This window comes from Symphodus melops, assembly GCF_947650265.1.
Source record: "Symphodus melops genome assembly, chromosome: 3".
Taxonomy (NCBI): domain Eukaryota; kingdom Metazoa; phylum Chordata; class Actinopteri; order Labriformes; family Labridae; genus Symphodus; species Symphodus melops.
Window position 1 is genome coordinate 9,205,671 of NC_136693.1, and position 16,996 is coordinate 9,222,666.

The window sequence follows — 16,996 nt, forward strand, 5'->3', positions numbered from 1 at the left end:
TGCCTAACTATGCGCGAGACACCTGGAAAACACACTAAAGCAGAAAAATAAAACAAAACAGAAAAAGCAGAGTATGGGGGACCCTTCAAGGTATCGATGACAATAGACCAAAAGTTTTTTTTTGTGTTTTTTTGGCATTATTCAAACAGTGACACACCTATGCTTGTTGAAGTGTGTGAGATCAGATACATTGGCTGCTCTGATTGGACTCGCAGGAGCAGCAGGTTGTGGATCGTGATTACATGGATGGGGCTCACTGATTGGCATTTGTGTATGGCTAACTAGTTTTATTAATGGATGTGTGTTTGACAAAAGATTAAAATTCAATCAGATGACGATAATCAAGGTAGATTGAATGATAATTACGCGTCATCATTACTTCATTAAACTTAAATAACATGAATGAACACTGCTTATTTTTGATTCTCAGTGTCATTATTGTAAAATCAGCGTGTGATCAATGTGGACATAATGTTTCTGTGTTCAGTTTGATGAGGAGTTTCTCAGCAGACAGGAGGCTCAAGCTCAGCTGCTGCAGTGTGAAGACAAAATAGCCGAACTCCAAACAGAGCTGCAGGCCTTCAGGTCTCAGGTAAAAGAACGCTTTATCTTTGTTGTTAATGTTCAAATTTTGTGGATTGTGTATATTCTTCGAAGTTTGTCAAATAAATGAAAACACCCAATTTAATTGCTTAACAACCCGACCTAACCTGGAAAATGAACTTAAGCTTCCTCCCTTCTTTTTTTGCCCCTTTATGACATTTTTCTTATTTATTTTCTGGGTGCTTTGTATGAATGGGCTGGGAGTTTTATCCACCGGAGCCTGTATTTAGGTTTGACATGGAGGTTGCTTCACTGGCTGGCTGACACTAAGTCTAATGAGAATACTGACCAGTCCTCCATGTTGGCTGTTTCTGATTCTCTGATCTTTATCCCAAAAGACGAAATTGTTCTAAAAGCAATTTATTTTGACAACCCCCTTCAACCTCACTACTGGGCCACTCCTCAGCCCCCCCCCCCCCCCCCCCCCGACACCTCTGAGAGTTGCTCCCCCACCCTGGCACAGCGTAGATAACTCCACGTTCAGAGAAGGGAGGAAAGCTTCCTTTTTATTTTCCTGATAATTTTTCAATTTGAAAGCGCAAACACAGAATGAATACTCAAATAGTACAGTGGTTCAAATGGTGACGGTCAAGGTACAGGTACACGCACACGCACACTCTCTGTCTGTCTGTCTGTCTGTCTGTCTGTCTGTCTGTCTGTCTGTCTGTCTGTCTGTCTGTCTGTCTGTCTGTCTGTCTGTCTGTCTGTCTGTCTGTCTGTCTGTCTGTCTGTCTGTCTGTCTGTCTGTCTGTCTGTGTTCATCCCTCACTAACACACACACACACACACACACACACACACACACACACACACACACACACACACACACACACACATACACACACACAATAATTCAACAAAGGTGTTCTTTTCTCTGGAGGCAGTGGCCGAGTAAGGGCCCTTTGCTGACCTTTGGTGTGCGTCTTTAATCTAAAACTGGTGCATGGATCAATAAGCCATTTGCTCTGTATGATACAATTTGCCAAGCTTTGTAGGCCAGGTTATAACATTTGATTTTTAGCTTTGGCAAAAACAAATTATTGTGGGTATTTTTTGGGACAGATTCTTGGCTCTTTAGAAGCATTTGGCCCATGCTGGATGGTTGAGAGAACACGCCTCCATTACCCACAGTGGTGTTAGAAAGGCACACAATCGTTTTTCAGATTTCACCCCCCCCCCCCCTTTTTTTTTGTCCTGGGTTTGATTTATTTTTGTTTAGCACAATTACATTCTCTGGAAAATTCCCTCCTTAGCAGAAACAATGAAATAGTTTCCATGAAGGAAATATTAGTAGAATCTACCTCTTCATAACTAATAGCTACAGCAAACTAATCCGACAGGTGAAAAAAAAAAAATCCAATTCACATTTGACATAGTTCAATCGATTACATATTTCTGTCAGGGTGAACTTCTGGGGTCACACTTTCAAACTGAAAAAATGTGTATCCATTCCTCCATCCAATCCAGTTTGGAGCTGTACCTGTGGCTCTGTCCTCTGCCAATGCCGGACCAGCACCCTCATCGTCAGCCTTACCCTCTGGACCTCCACATACAGCTGCAGCACCTGGAGCTCCACCTCCCCCTCCTCCGCCTCCACCTCCCCCTCCTTTACCAGGCTGTCCTGCCCCACCTCCTCCACCTGGAGTGCCTCCTCCATTTGGTGCCCCCCCACCTCCTCCTCTCGGCTTTGGTGGTGGACTAGGCTCCCCGACCCACCACGCTCTGCCTTACGGCCTCAGGCCTAAGAAGGACTTTAAGCCTGAGACCTCCATGAAGCGCCTCAACTGGTCCAAGGTAAGTCTCTGCAGGGGCTTTCTGACGCCAAATGAAATCCAGGCATTTATCCCCCAAATGATTTCACTGCCTTGGCATTCAGTGTATGAGAAGAATAGTGAATGATTAGTGGTATACTCACATGTTATTATTTATTTATTTATTTTTTACATGATTTTAGTTTTAGAGATTCTTGGGAGATGTTTTCAACTTTACTTGGTTATCGTCAACAAAGAGTTTGGCCATCGAACTTCAAATGTAGGCCATGTATTTCTAATGTCTTCCTTTGCTCTTTGTTCCCCCTTTCCTGATGTTCACCGGCAGCGACTGAATCGTACAGATGTTTTTCTAAGGATTAAACAACAACTTTCTACTTTTGTGCCAAGCCCGAAAGAATTGAAAATAACAGATGATCAGCCGCTTCTGTCCGCGTAGCCGTAGCCTCTGCAGATGTTGTTCACTGCACGGCAATATTAGTTCACACACCACAAGTGATATTAGTTTGTGGTTTGATTAATTATTAACACTCAGTTGAACATCTGTACAGGTGTTCAGCAAACTGAGCCATATGCTTGGATTTTCAAGCAAACCTTTTAGTAGGAAATGAGTCGGACTTGTGGCACAGCTGTATAAGAACCCCAGAGCATATGGTTCTGTTTGGGACAAAGCTGTTCTGAAACTTCCTCACTACAAAGATGTTCGACTTCACATTATTGTTGAAGTGATAAACCAGTTTAAAAGTTTTATTTGGTTCAAAGACAAGAAGCTCATGAACAAAGTTCCAGTAAATCCTTCACATGTTGTTGACTTGTCACCTTCTCAATAATACTGTTAGCAAAGAGTTTTCAGCGGACACCTCCATCAGAGTGAACTTTATAATCTTTCCATACAGAGGTGCAATCAATCAAATTACATTCCTCTGTGTAGGAAAAAAAATAATGATAATATCACAACTGTAAAACAATAAATAATAATAATAAATAAAGTCAAAAGAGCAGTAGAGATAAAATAGAGCTGTTGTCCTACTTTTCACCTTGTTCTCGGTTGGTGCTCACAATAACGGCTTCCTGTTTCATTTCCGACACATCAGCAGTGTTAGCTTCTTCATCATGTTACAGGAAGTGTTCTATTTAGTCGCCAGGGGGGTCTACAATTAACGATACGGAGCAGTTTTAGTGCACGATATATAAACTCAGCAGAGATTTCTTTACAGCTAATGAGCATGTTCAAACCTAAGAGACAACACGAGGCCAGTCACTAAAGCAGAGTGACTACAAAGTCTAAACCCAGTTACAGCCAATACCTTTACGTTACTGTGTTTTAATGACCGAAACGAGGCAAACTGCTTCAGTCTGCCTCCCTCTTGAATGTCTTCAACATGTTCCCAGATTGTGTTCATTATCATGAAATGCCATGAACTTAAACCGCCTGACCGCAGCGCTTCAGAACAAAGTCTGCTTGTTAGTTAGTACAGCTTCATGTCAACAAGTGAAAAACCTAATAGAAAGTCACACAAGCAATGGTAACATAGCAACTGCTTACATATGGCCCCCCTCCAAAAAAAAAAAAAAAAGGAGGAATGAGAGGAATGATGTTTTTGTTCTGATTCAGATATTTCCATCTGTGGCCTCTATAAACTGTCAAAATAAAACAGAACTGTTTGTTAACTCCATGTGCCGCTCTGTGGATGTGTGTTTTGCAGATTCGTCCTCAGGAAATGTCAGAGGGCTGTTTCTGGGTACTGGCTGACGAGGTCCAGTACGCCAAACCAGAATTACTCAGCAAAGTTGCTCTCACTTTTTGCTCCCAAAGAACAGGTCAGATATTACATCATACATTTCATTGTTGCTTCCAAGTTTTTTTTTTCTTTTTCTTTTTCTTCAACTTCTGTTCCATCTTCAACTCTTTCTCCGTGTTATTTTCTACTCTTTATTTCTCTCACCTCACTTTCTCTTCCGTCTGCGTGCTCTCTGACTCATCGCTGTCGCACGTAGGCTGAAATCATCAGCGTTTCTCAGAAAGCCTGGAAGTAGTGAAACGAGGAGGAGGAGAAATGTGAATGAATTTCTGCCTTTGTGTTGCACATCTGTGCATGTGAGTAATTGGCTATGTGTCTTCATTTAGGAGGAATTGTATGACAAAGATACAGCACAGTGCTCGTACCCCCCCCCCCCCCCCACACACACACACACACACCCCAGGCTCCTGTTGGTAAACAAACTCACTTTCAGTAAATGGATCTCTGTGTGACAAAAATCATTCCTTATTTGTAGAAGCTCAATTTGCTCCAATTCCATGTGCTGATTCAAGCATAGATGGAGGTCTGAACCCAAAATGGACTAGAATGCTGATTTCATTTCAATGCCTCATTTGTTTCAAAGTTGTCTCGGCCAATATCATCCCTGATGTGCTTTTCTAATGTACTGCTGTGAGATGAGGACAAAAAGAAAACAACCCAGCACAGCGTCTCTCATCATATATATTCTTTGCATTCACACATTTTTAAAACTAGATGCATACTCATCTCAGTGAGGCAAACTATTAGCATGATATGTTGATATCCATGGATTTGGGGATATTTCATGTATCTGGTGACTCCGACGCCCAACAGTTTCTCGTGCTGTTTGGGATTTCCTTTTAGCTCCTCTTACGTTATCCGGGTTATCCTAACGCGGCTCAATAGCGACGACATCCTTACACATTTGTAAGGATGGCGAGAGCTGTAATATTCATGTCCAAGGTTGTTGGGCTGATCAAAGGGAGCGCAGGAGGAAACATGAGATGTTATCAGTCTTGTACTCTCCTGTGCTTGCTCTATTAGTCCCCTCCCTGATGATTTATTCACACGTCGCCTGTTTTTCTCTCTCGTCTCCGTCTCGGCTAGCTTACGTCACGTTGAATTATTCATCCAGGTGTTATCTACCTGTCACAACTCTATGCTGCTCATCTCAAGAAACACACACACACACACACATGCGTCGCACACACTCAAGTGCACTGTTGTTCCCAATCGAATGAATGTGCTGAATAATGGAGGCCCATTTAAATAGCAAACAGGTAGACACACAGTCAAGCAGGTGAAGTCTAGAGAGGGCAAAGGAAGGATATCCATCAGCTGACAATTTCTATTAGGGTAATGACTCATAGCCTTTTACATGCTCACATTCAATAATTCTATTTTACGGTCTTCATAAAAAACAACAACTTTTCATCAGCCGAGGACGCACTCAACAGCACTGCAGGTTTGTCTGCTCATTGCTAATGGGTTTCACATTCAGCGGTAAAGACGTGAAATATTAGGCTAAATTTCAACCTCTCTCATGTTTTCAGTCTGTTCTCGTAGTGTGGCTGCTCTCGTTTCCTCCCGTCCCAGTGGAGGTTGTAAGAGCAGCATGGTTGATGAGTTCAGCTGTTGGACCCAGTTGCTGCCGCTGACGCGTCTCAGTGAGCGTGGGTGCGTGCGTGCCAACGTGCGTGCGGGCCTGTCGTCTTATTAACAAAGCCGTGTAGCATCATGTTTCATCTCACTTAAGAGCAGCAGCATCTGGATCAGCATTAAACATTTAACAGGACACGCTATGAAACAGTATTCACACAGTTTTTTTCTTATGAAATATTCATTTATTTCCCTTGGAACTTTTTTTCTCTCTATTGTCGTGTTTGTGCCTCTCACTCTTGTTTTCTAACACAATCCTCTACATGCTGTACACAAACCACTGGCATTGGATGGGGACTTGGAACTGTTTGTTTAGAGACCACCACTGTTGTCTTTTTGAAGACCTCAGTTTAATCGGGTGTGTAACTAGAAAAAAAAAAACATTGTTTTTTTAAAATGGTTGTTCCAAGTCAAAGCAGGAGGCTGTAATGACACATTCAAACTGAATTTAAATGACTACATTTGGAGGAGCCAAACACATTTTTTATTTGTCAAAATAGACATCATGTTTGTAGTGGTAATAAGGCTTTATGGCTCTTCTGTTTGTCTATTCAGAGGCGGGCTGTGGTTTTTGGCCTCACTTTAACACACATCCTTATGAGCAAATAGCGATAAATGGGTGTTTTTACTTTTAGCTAAAGGTCAGAGCAAATCAAATTGAATTAGAGCACAGTGAATATGTGAGTTGATTTCTTTGCTCGTTTTTCAAGTCTCGGCTCATTAGCTGTAAACCTTTGATACAAATGCCCTTTTCTAAACCATACAAATAAATGGAACCTTTCAATTAGGGAGACGCGGTGAAGGGTTGTCATTCTTTAACGTTTGAAAGTTATAATAGAGCAATTAGAGAAAAGCATTAAGCCCAGGGGATCTGACAGCTCGTACAGCGGGGCGCTGAAGGGAACGACCTTCGTTTTTACCTTTTACCTAAGACGACTTTGACTTTTCTTCTCTTTGCTTGTGTTTTACAATTCAACATGTCAAACACAGTGGGTGGGTTCTCTTTGCTGAACTTTTTTTTTTTTTAAATTTAAGATTATTCTCCCACAGAGTTCACGGCCAAATCTTTTTGGTAAGGTAGTTTTATACTAAGCAGGCCAAAATGACCTTTAATCATTCGGAAGGAAAAGAGCAGCACAGATCTATGGATTTTTCCCCCTGGTTAAACATTCAACGATCCAAAGGAACCTTTAAGACAGGAAGATATGTGGTTAGTAACTCTAAACTTACATGAAGAATTACAGAAAGCAGGGAAAAAAACAGGGACATGCAGTAATATGATGTGAATGCATACACACAGAGAGAGAGAGAGAGAGAGAGAGGGACTGGTCATTTCTGTCTCCTGTCTGTTTGCCTCCATTTCTACCACCTCTCTTTAGTTGGCTTTCTTGCTCTTTTTTGGCTTTATAGAAATTGTGTTCCAGTTAACTCCTCTCAACGTATGTATCACTGTGACCGAGGAGTTTTATTGAAGGAGCTTCTATTAGTTGGTTTCTTGTTAAAGTCTTGGTCGTGCCGCGTGCTTCAGTGACAACAATGCTACCCGGGTGTTAAGGCTTTCTGTTTAGCAGTGAAGGTCAACTGAAAGTCCATGACTTAAACAATTTACTCTTACCTAGAACAGTCCTTTAGAAGTCACACAATCATCACTCAATTGTCTGAGCTTATCTCTTTTATAACCAAGTACAATTACCTCCAGGCTAAACCTCCAATGATTTCTACTCCTCGTCACTGGATTGAATGTGCTTGGACTCATTAACAAAGTTACCATCACCCATACTAAAAGATCTATGCCCGTAATTAAAGCGCCCATCAGCCGCGGCCTTGTTTTTGTACTTTCCAAACACTAGACAACCATGTTATGGGTTTTCAGACACGGAAACAAGAAATAAAAGTCCAGTCTGATTTTTTACACGACAGAAAATAAGGACAGACTACATCGTCAGCTGCTTTCAGTTTTAACACAACCTCTTTGGATGATGAGTATAGCTTTAAATGCTGCAGCATTTTGTGAAGTGCTTTAGTGTCATATGCTTTTTTTTTTTTTTTTTTTGTCCAAGCGTCCATGAAAGAGCTTTGGTACACGGCTCACGTTAAATGTCAGATCATGAACACGTGTAAGAACAGGTATGAACGACAGGAATAAGCTGAATCAACTGAGTTTAATGTGAATCTCCAAGTTGAAAAACAATTCAATGTTCTGCCAGCTTATCTGAGGGACTGCACAGGAAACGGTAAAATCACTGATGGCACATTATCCCAAAAAGCTTTAGTAGGAAATATGGAACACTTTGAAATGTTTACTCGACACACTTTTAATGTATTTGATAACTACAGCTGTTTCGAACAGCGATAACATCAAAGGAATAAAGTTGTGAAAGCTGAGCTCGGTGGTGTTAGGCTTGAACGCTGTCAGGAGAAGCGCTGCAGGAGAGACAGGGGAATATGCAGGAAGTTTAATGGTGACCTTCGACAGTGAATCCGTGTGGGTGGAAGGTGAAGGAGGTAAGCTGCAGCAGGACATTGTTGATGACCTATTTCTTTATGTGTTGAAAATTAAGGAACTCTTCCTCTGATTTTCATTACGATACCCGTCGTTTAGAAACAACAAGGTTGTTGTATATTCATTATATGATTACTAAAAGAAATAATATCAGTTTAGCTTCTACGCAAAGAATATAGATGAACACAGTTTAGACAAAACAGGTGTGGAATTTAAAGCCAGGGCCACAATCTAAGAGATTATAGGTGAGTATCTGTCTGCTCATATACATTTGCAGTTAAGATGGAGAAGCTAACACTTGCCCTGTTGTTCTTTTGTAAGACTCTCTGTGTTTCCTTCCTCACAGCACAGAGGCTATTCTGAAAGAGTCAGTGCGTGCAGGTGGACAGCTTGCTTTGTGTTAGATGACGCAGCTGCACACTAGTATCTGTCTCCTTTTAAGGCTCACCAAAAAAAAAAAAAAAAACCTTCCCATCAAAGCGGGAAAAATAGGAGGTGTGTGGAGAGTCTGTGTATAGTTGAGGGAATGTCTGAAACTCAGCCAGCCCCTCGATTTCTCATGCTTGCCTTCAGAGGTGAACCATTTCAGGGGAATTGGAAGGAACAGGTTGAAGAATACTTTTTTTCCCCTAGAGGGGAGTCAGACAAGGGAATGAAACCAGGGTTTGATAAAGCCACTTGTACTCCTGGTTTGTACTATATCGTCCACTATCTGTGCAAGCAAAGTGAAAAAAATAAATAAAAAATAAAAAAACGGCTTCTCCTGCTGCAGATGCTGTGAACACCAGGTTAGGTCTTGTCATGGCATTTCCAGACACACATCTAAAATGTTAGATTCCTTTATTGCCCACAGATTAATTTGCATATCATCGGCAGTGCCGTTTTTTCTAGGAACATATTGAATGGGACTTGTAAACATGTTCTTAAATTGCTGTTTAGTACCTTTTATTGTATTTAATAGCTGTCATGGAATCACTTACACATACTGTGTCCACTCTGGCTTTTCTAAGATCAACCTCTTTAGAAAATAAACAAAAGGTGCTTGTGTGGATTCCCAATGTTTTTTGTGTTATATCAGACTAAATTTGATTAAAGATGGATGCTTTGATTGGTTGATTTTTAAACCATTCAATATCCAAATCTCTTCTCTACACAAATAAAACCTGCCGCTCAAGTACTTGTACAAGCTCAAATTACAATATTTCCTTCAATATTTTAGTTTTCAATCCTTTAATTGCATGGTGTGCTTATTAGGCTATGTAATAATCAAACGTTTAATATAAAATAATAAAATAGTGTCTTTCAATGCGTTTTTACTTCGCAAGGAACACATCTGCCCGCTACCTGTCGGATGTTACGACGGCGCAAAACTTCAACAAACAAACAACAAACTTGTCTCTTTTATTAGGGCATGCTCCCATGTTGACATTGTCAGCCTCTGTCTCTACGGTCTCTATGGTCTTTTGAGACACATTTCCAGGGGAGAGAGTGCTAGTATGGACTACTGGAGCCCAGAGAAGCAGCAGACGTTGTTTACCGTAATTATCGTTGTTGACGTAAAAAACGATTTTCATTTGATTTAAAAAAAGAAGAAAAAAATGGATTCATCACCCAGCACTCCTAAGAATGTCTTTACACTTTTACTCATAAGACTTTTATTGGAAATGTAGAGTTAAAGCCAAAAACCTAAAGCACACCGACCTCACTCTGCTCACCAGCTTCACCATCTCTGCTGTAATAAAGTTAGTGTTCAAGTTGTGCGATGTTCTTCGAGCACGAGTTCAGATCCAGAGTTGTTATAAGACAGAAGTCGTTCAGACAGCTTCCAGGTACGATATGGAAAATGAAAGGTTAACTAAAGTTAATCAGTAGATCCACTAGCTGGAGCGATCTCATTGTGTTTAATAAGCACAGATTATGAGTCATGTACTGCTATTGAGACGACGGTGCCAGCCTCTGAACTCTAAGCTTAAAGATGTTCCTCAGACATGTGAAGGTTTTAATTGGTGTCTTTGTGGTTACTGTCCTCTGTGCTGATGGATGAAGACTGTGAGGGGAGAGAGAGCTGCTACTCGGAGCTTCAAAAGACAGAGAGCGGTGAAAGTGGAATAAGCCATAGCACTTTTTAAATTCATTATAACATAATGTCTGTTGACCTGTGGAAAGAGTCAAAGTGAACTTCACCGCAGAAATCTGCATTTTTATGGAGATCTCTCAACTTTTATGAATACACACATACCATCTGGGATTTGTGCTCAGTATTATGGATGTTTTTTAATTTTTTTCCCCCTTTGTTGAACCACGAGTACTTAGATGGTGGAATTGATTATACAAGATATTCAGAAACACATGAAATAACTTTCTGACTGTGGGGAAAAAAAGTGACATACTCAAAGCTCGTCGATGATCTTTTCTTTCCCAAACACTTCTCAAAATGTGTCATAGAAGCCTTCCACATGCCTTTTTCTGCACATCACAGAGGTTTTTCCTCCGACCTCTGCTGCGAATGTGGCTGAAAAGAAATTACACTTTTGTTACAAATGCCAAAGACGAGATCGTCACTGACAGAAAGTCAGTATGTTATGCATGCAATGGGAGCATCTAATCTGTATAGCATAATGTGCTGTTGAAGTGAGAGATCTCAGGCTTTGACCTGTGATGTCTGCTGCTATTACCAGACTGTCATCATTGACTATTGATGTCCTTGGTGTCTCAAATTATGCACCATTGCTATCTCCATAAATTGACAGCTCTTGAGATGTTGTAATTCTCTGTGATAACGAGAAAATGGCGACCCTGACCCGTTTCCTTCTTTTTTTTTTGACAAGTCTGGTGTTTTAAAGTTCACAACAGTTGCACTTTTTTTTCTGTCCTGCCTCTCGACTTACACTGTAACTTCGCTCTTTACTCAGTGAAATGGTTTCTGTTGCCTGTGCTTGCCATTTATTTGCTGAAGTAATGCTTGCTTCAAACATCACTAACTAGCTTCTTTTTTTCTCTTGTTTGTGCTTTCTCTGTTTCTCTTCAACTCCCGTCTGCTTGTTCTCGACTCTATTTTTCGCTATTTCTACTCGGCTGCATGACCTTCCTTCACGCTGGGCTGGAACAGAAACTAAAGGTTAGTTTTTTTTCTTCTTTTTTTTCTTCACTTCATTATTTTTTTCCATCATATTATTAGCACCACTTGTTATTGTTACAAACTTCATTCAGATGTTAATGTTGTTAAATGTATCATGAAAATGTATTTCTAATCTCTGGTGACCACTTGAGGTCTGATTTACCAAAAAAAAAAAAGAAAAAAAAAACCCTTCAAAGTTTGACTCATACAGGTTCTCAGTTTGAGCACATATCCCGACTGCAAATAAACATAGTTATCCAATCAGTATGTCGCAAACGTAGAGACCGTAAATATAGATTTCACAAGGTCATTGTTGAGGGCAAATATCAACACAACAGAACAACAATTAAAACGCTGAATTCCACCTTTAGTAATCGCTGGGGCCATTTAAAAAAAAAAATCCCAAATCTAAATGTTGTTTAATAACCCGTTTAGACTCAGTGAGATTTTCATTAACAGTGACATTTTGTGCAGGTTTTGGGATTTTGATATCAAGCTTCGGCGTCCTCGAGTCCAATTGGGTTGAGAGAAAATACGCAGTTAACAGACGTGTGGTTTTCAATTCAGTATAAGTGAATCAAAACCACTCAGTCAATGCAGAGGAACACGTGCCCTCTCATCACACTGGATCAACGTCCGTGATCGTTTAATCGACTGTCTCAAACTAGCATGTTGGTCCAGTCGTGCATTGATTAACTGCATGACAAACAATGCTTCTACACTTTTCTCTTTCTTCTCCCATTCAGTGTTTTGCTCTTTCCTTTATTTGTGAATGTTTGTGTTAAATGTAAGAACCTGTGAGTTAGGAATGCTTTACTAAATAGGTGATTGTGTGTTAGGCCTTTGTGCTCTTAGAGTTGAAATGTCATCTGTTAAAGAGCTCCCCCGAACTCTTTTGAATTTGATCATCTTCATTTTTAATTGTCTGGTACTTTTTGAAAAGGTTGTCATATGAAAACAGTTTTTTTTTTTTTTTTTTCTTTGTTTAAACAACAATGGGTGCAACGAGGAGAGGAATCTTATTTTCCGTTTAGTTTGCTGAAGCTCATCTGCTTCAAGTTTATGACTGCAGGTCTCCTGGTCCATCCTCTTCCTGTTCAGCAATGTAGGCCATGGTCCATATTTCGCCATAGCAACATTAGCTGTGTAAGGTTATAGTGTGACGTGTTTAGGTTCTTTCAGAGGTCGGTCCCTTTTTATTTATGTGGAGTTTAATTCTGGTACGTGAACACAAACTGATAAACACTGATTATCCATCTGATTGATGCTTGACTGAGACTGCTGTGGTTTCCATCTGATTTGATTCTCTCTGGATTTTATAAACAGAATTACTTCATGCTCTTAAAATGGTTTGACCCCTTTTATTAAAATGTACTTTAATGAAAGAGAACAGTAATTCCCTTTGGTAAAATCAAAAGACTATTATTATTTCTTTGAAATCCATGTTTGAGTCTCTTGATAAAAAAAAAAAAGCAAACATGTAAGAGATAGACACCACTGCTCTTTTACTCAGCCTTTACTCTTATTGGAACAGAGAAAAAGGAAAAAAAAAGAGAAGACCGAAAAACAACAAGCAAAGGCAGTGAGTGGACGCCCAGAGAGAATGCCGACAGCTCTCAGAAATGTCTGCACTTTCTGTGATTTCCCAGATAGCCCCTGGAGAAGCTCTTCAGATGATCAGTGTCAATAGACGGAGATAAAACATGTATATCGGTCTATCCTGTGGGTGTAAGGAAGAAGAGAGGCCGAACAATCACTGAGTGTTTTAGAGACACTGGCAGGTGGGAATTGAGGGATGTGTGGAACCTTGTTCCCCTTTCAACATACAACCAAAGACATATTCAGTGTTTATTCAGTTCTACCAGAAGTAAGGTTACCTTATTTCTATTCAACATTCAGGCACATCCGGAGAGTGTCGCCTCTCTCCTTTTCTTTTTATTTGAATAGAAATAGAATGTTGCTCCCTGTTGAAAACATTGGCTTGAGTTGATGATGATGATCGGTTTTCTCTCGTATCATGATGAGCAATAAAGGGACAAAATATGTGTTGTATTTCATCCCGACACGTTGTCACATCCTTAAACTCTGAGTAACAGAGTCATACTTGTAAATGACACATAAACACTCTGCCTGTTTGTTTTAACAGAGACACTTTCTTTAAAGCTAAAGCAGGCCCCGTTTGTTTGTTTGTTTGTTTCCTTTGTGTCATTCTGACAAATCACATCTTGTTATAGGGTGTTAGTGGGGAGTTTAAGGTAAGGAGTTAGAGAAACCTGACGTGCTGTTTGAGCACACAAGTTCGATGGTTAGCTGATTTTGTAACCACTTCAAAGACCTGCGAGTGTAGGGCAATTAATCAAAAATAAATCGACTCGTTAACTTGCTGATGTTGATTATTTTCAAGGCAGAGTCACGTGACGAAACGTCCAACAAGAAATGTCCGTTGTTGGGACACAATTTGTCTTTAAGGAAGATGACCCCGAACAAAACGTAGTCAAATGTAAAAACTGCAGAAAAAAAAGTTATTTATTTTCTGTTGTTATAGAAAAGATTTTTTACTTTATAACTAAAATGCATCGATTTCATTTCAAGCCATGCTTTGATTTCAGTTCAAAGTAGTCAATGAATAACCACAATATAGTTCATCAGAAATGCACTCCGTCATTAGAAAGCATATCAATTTATTGTGATATGGATTTGAGGTGGTATGTCAGCCCTATGTGAGTGCACATTTAAATGTAAAGTTTCTCAAATTGGCTTCTATTCACCAATCATTAACAGCTTTTTCGACGCCTTTATTCATGATAAGTGATTTGACAGAATCACTATTTCAATTCCTCTTTAAAAGTCTTAACAATAGGTGCATTGTGCAGCACCCTATCCTCAGACATCTACATTTGAACTCCCCCGTCTAAACTCGTTGATCCTTTAAATATTCATGCAGTTTTGTGATTATTCTTTTTAAGCCCTAAGCTAATCTAAGCATGCAGATCATTTTTTTTCCTCGCAATATTCATACCCACCGATTGTTTTTGTTTTTTCACCCGATGTAGATACATTGTCTTGTTCTACTTCCATGTTACTAGATTGAAAGATTTTTGGTTATCCTTGCCTTCCTGGTCTAGGTAGATAAATCTTAATTGGCTCTTTCCACCTGTGTTTGTGTGTCAGGAGAGGGCAGAGATAGCTCCCTGGCCAAAGTGTTAAAAAGTGAGCAAGAGTAAGAAGAGAGCTGCCCTTTCCTGGAGCTTTCTCTTCTGCTAATAAATAACACTCAATTAGACCGAACCCTCAAAGATCACAAAATCAGTTTGCCATTTCTCTCTAGGATACCGGCATCCGCTAATAACCTGCCTCTACTCCAGAACCACAGCACTGCAATTTGAAAGACAGAAAAAAAAAAAACCAAGCTAAAATGAAAGGGTGCACAGTAGATTTGTTAAGAGAGTTATGCTAATATTAGTTTAACTACGCTTTATTGACTGTCTTTTTCATTTTGTTTGTCTTCTGCCCCAGAGACACTTATCATGGATAATCAAAACACGTTTTATTTTCAACTTTTATTTGTTCATTAAAAGCAAAAAGAGAACTAGAAGGACTCTACCTTCAATGTAATTGTACTCACTGCTAAGTCATCCCTGAAGGCCTTTCAGAAGTCTTTGGAACAACATCCAAAAACGATGTGAAGTAACTAGATGTGCATTGAAATAGATGAAATAAATAAATTACAAGTCAATATAAATAAAAAGACGTGTTTTACAAACACAAAACAAGCAGGTCACACCTGGCTAATTAGCTGTCTGCTGATTGAAAAACTGAGACCAAGCGCTGCAGTTAAAGAAATGTAAAAAAGGTGTGGAGCGCTCTTCTCATATTCAGTCAGTAACATTGACAGTGATGGCCTTCCTCCTCCACTGCTGTGCACTCGCTCACTGTGTTCAACATGTAGCAGGCATTACAAAGCAGTTGTAGCACACGGCTTTTTAGTGTTGAGCGATGCAGAAGCTGGGTTGTTACATTGTTTGCTTTTAATCTGTAGACCAGTTATTAAATGTATTTATGCTCTGGGTATGCAGAGAAATTACTTTACTTTGATCCATGAAAACATTCTAATCACAGTCTTGCCTTAAGCTGATTGTTAGTAATCATTTTTCCGTTGCCCTAATGTGCACTGTGTAATTTTGACAAATACAGTTCAGGTTAATAACTTATAAAAACTGTTAATTAGTGGATTTTGAGTTTGACAACCAATTTGTCATTGTACATGTGTTTTGATTCGGCGTTAAGAATCCCACACAGCGATGATGAAGTTTTAATTGAATTTTAATGAATTGTTCAAAGTGAGGGCAAACCTCTAACAAGATGCTTCTGGAGTGTCGTCTCTTCCCCCCCCCTTTTTTTTTTGTGATTGCACGACAGCTCTGTTCTAAGTGCTTATCAGGCCCTTCAGATCAATGTAGGCTGTCAAGGAGAAAGAGAAAGTCAAGGGAAGACACTGCTGGCGTGCTGTAGGAGATAATTAGACACCCGATTTCCATGGGATCGACCATGGCGTTCTTTAAGAGGCCGTTGTGTGGGTTTTGTTTGCGTGAGCACATTTGGAGGGACTACTCAATGGGTGCTTTGAAGGGGCAAAAGCTTAGATATAGGGCTTTCATGTGGAGGGCCAGACCACCGTCAGAGATGACTGCTGGTGGTGACCCGCCATATCAGGATTGATGTGACACATTAGACAGTCATGATCAGTCAGAGCCATGCTTCATCTCTGTGATTCTCCCTTCAGTAAGCTTCACACTGCCTTTAATTTGGATCCTCTTAATATATCCATACAGTCAGTGACTGCTAATCGGCCCCTCGGATGCAAGGTGGGTGTATTTCTTAGAAAAGCGAAGGCTTTTGAGCTCCTCTGTGCAGTGAATATGGTAAGCTTTGAATTACAATGATACAATAGGAGCTGAAGAGGTTTGTTGGCACCATCAAAGTGGATTTCTAAAGGCATCGAGGACTAGAGGAGGAGGGGATAAAAGTTGGTAGGTGGTCATTTTGTAAAAGAAAATACCTACAGGAGGCTAAAAATAACCGAAGTATGCAATTCTTAATGAACCCTGTGTTTTTCAGCTCAGAATGAGCCCTTAGTTTAACCTTCATTTTCTCGTTGATGGGTATGGCAAACACGTAAGATGGATTATATGTGATGCCTTCAAAGGTTTGTGGAGTCCAGTTGAGAGCATAGCAGTCAGAATTAACACCTTAAGTGACTTCAAACGCTTTAAATATAGTTTGTTTTGAACCACTCAGAACATCTGAGGAAAGCAGCAGGATGTCCATCTGATGCTGCGTCGTAGTTAGCATTGCTTTCCACGGGTATATGTGTTTACTTTAAATTGACTTTTTTTCCTCCTCTCTCTCACTCACTCACTCACTCGCCCCGCCTCCTCTTTTCTGCTTTTCTCCCTCTCTTTATGTTGCCGTGACATTTTGAAGAACACCATTAGTTCTATAATGACTTTTCATGTGGCTGCAGAAAATTTGTGCCATTACAAGAGCTCTCATCAAATGCATA

At 40.1% G+C, this 16,996-nt stretch overlaps 1 protein-coding gene across 4 annotated transcripts in view; it reads left to right on the plus strand.

Annotated features, from left to right (window-relative positions):
- LOC306821186 (protein diaphanous homolog 3-like) overlaps positions 1-16,996 on the plus strand; it is a 162,943-nt gene that overhangs the window by 50,950 nt on the left and 94,997 nt on the right. For all 4 annotated transcript variants that reach the window (XM_079339458.1, XM_079339459.1, XM_079339457.1 and 1 more), the window contains 3 exons: positions 488-592; positions 2,071-2,397; positions 4,079-4,193. In XM_079339458.1, coding sequence (XP_079195584.1) covers positions 488-592; positions 2,071-2,397; positions 4,079-4,193 — 547 coding nt within the window. The remainder of the gene's footprint in view (positions 1-487; positions 593-2,070; positions 2,398-4,078; positions 4,194-16,996) is intronic.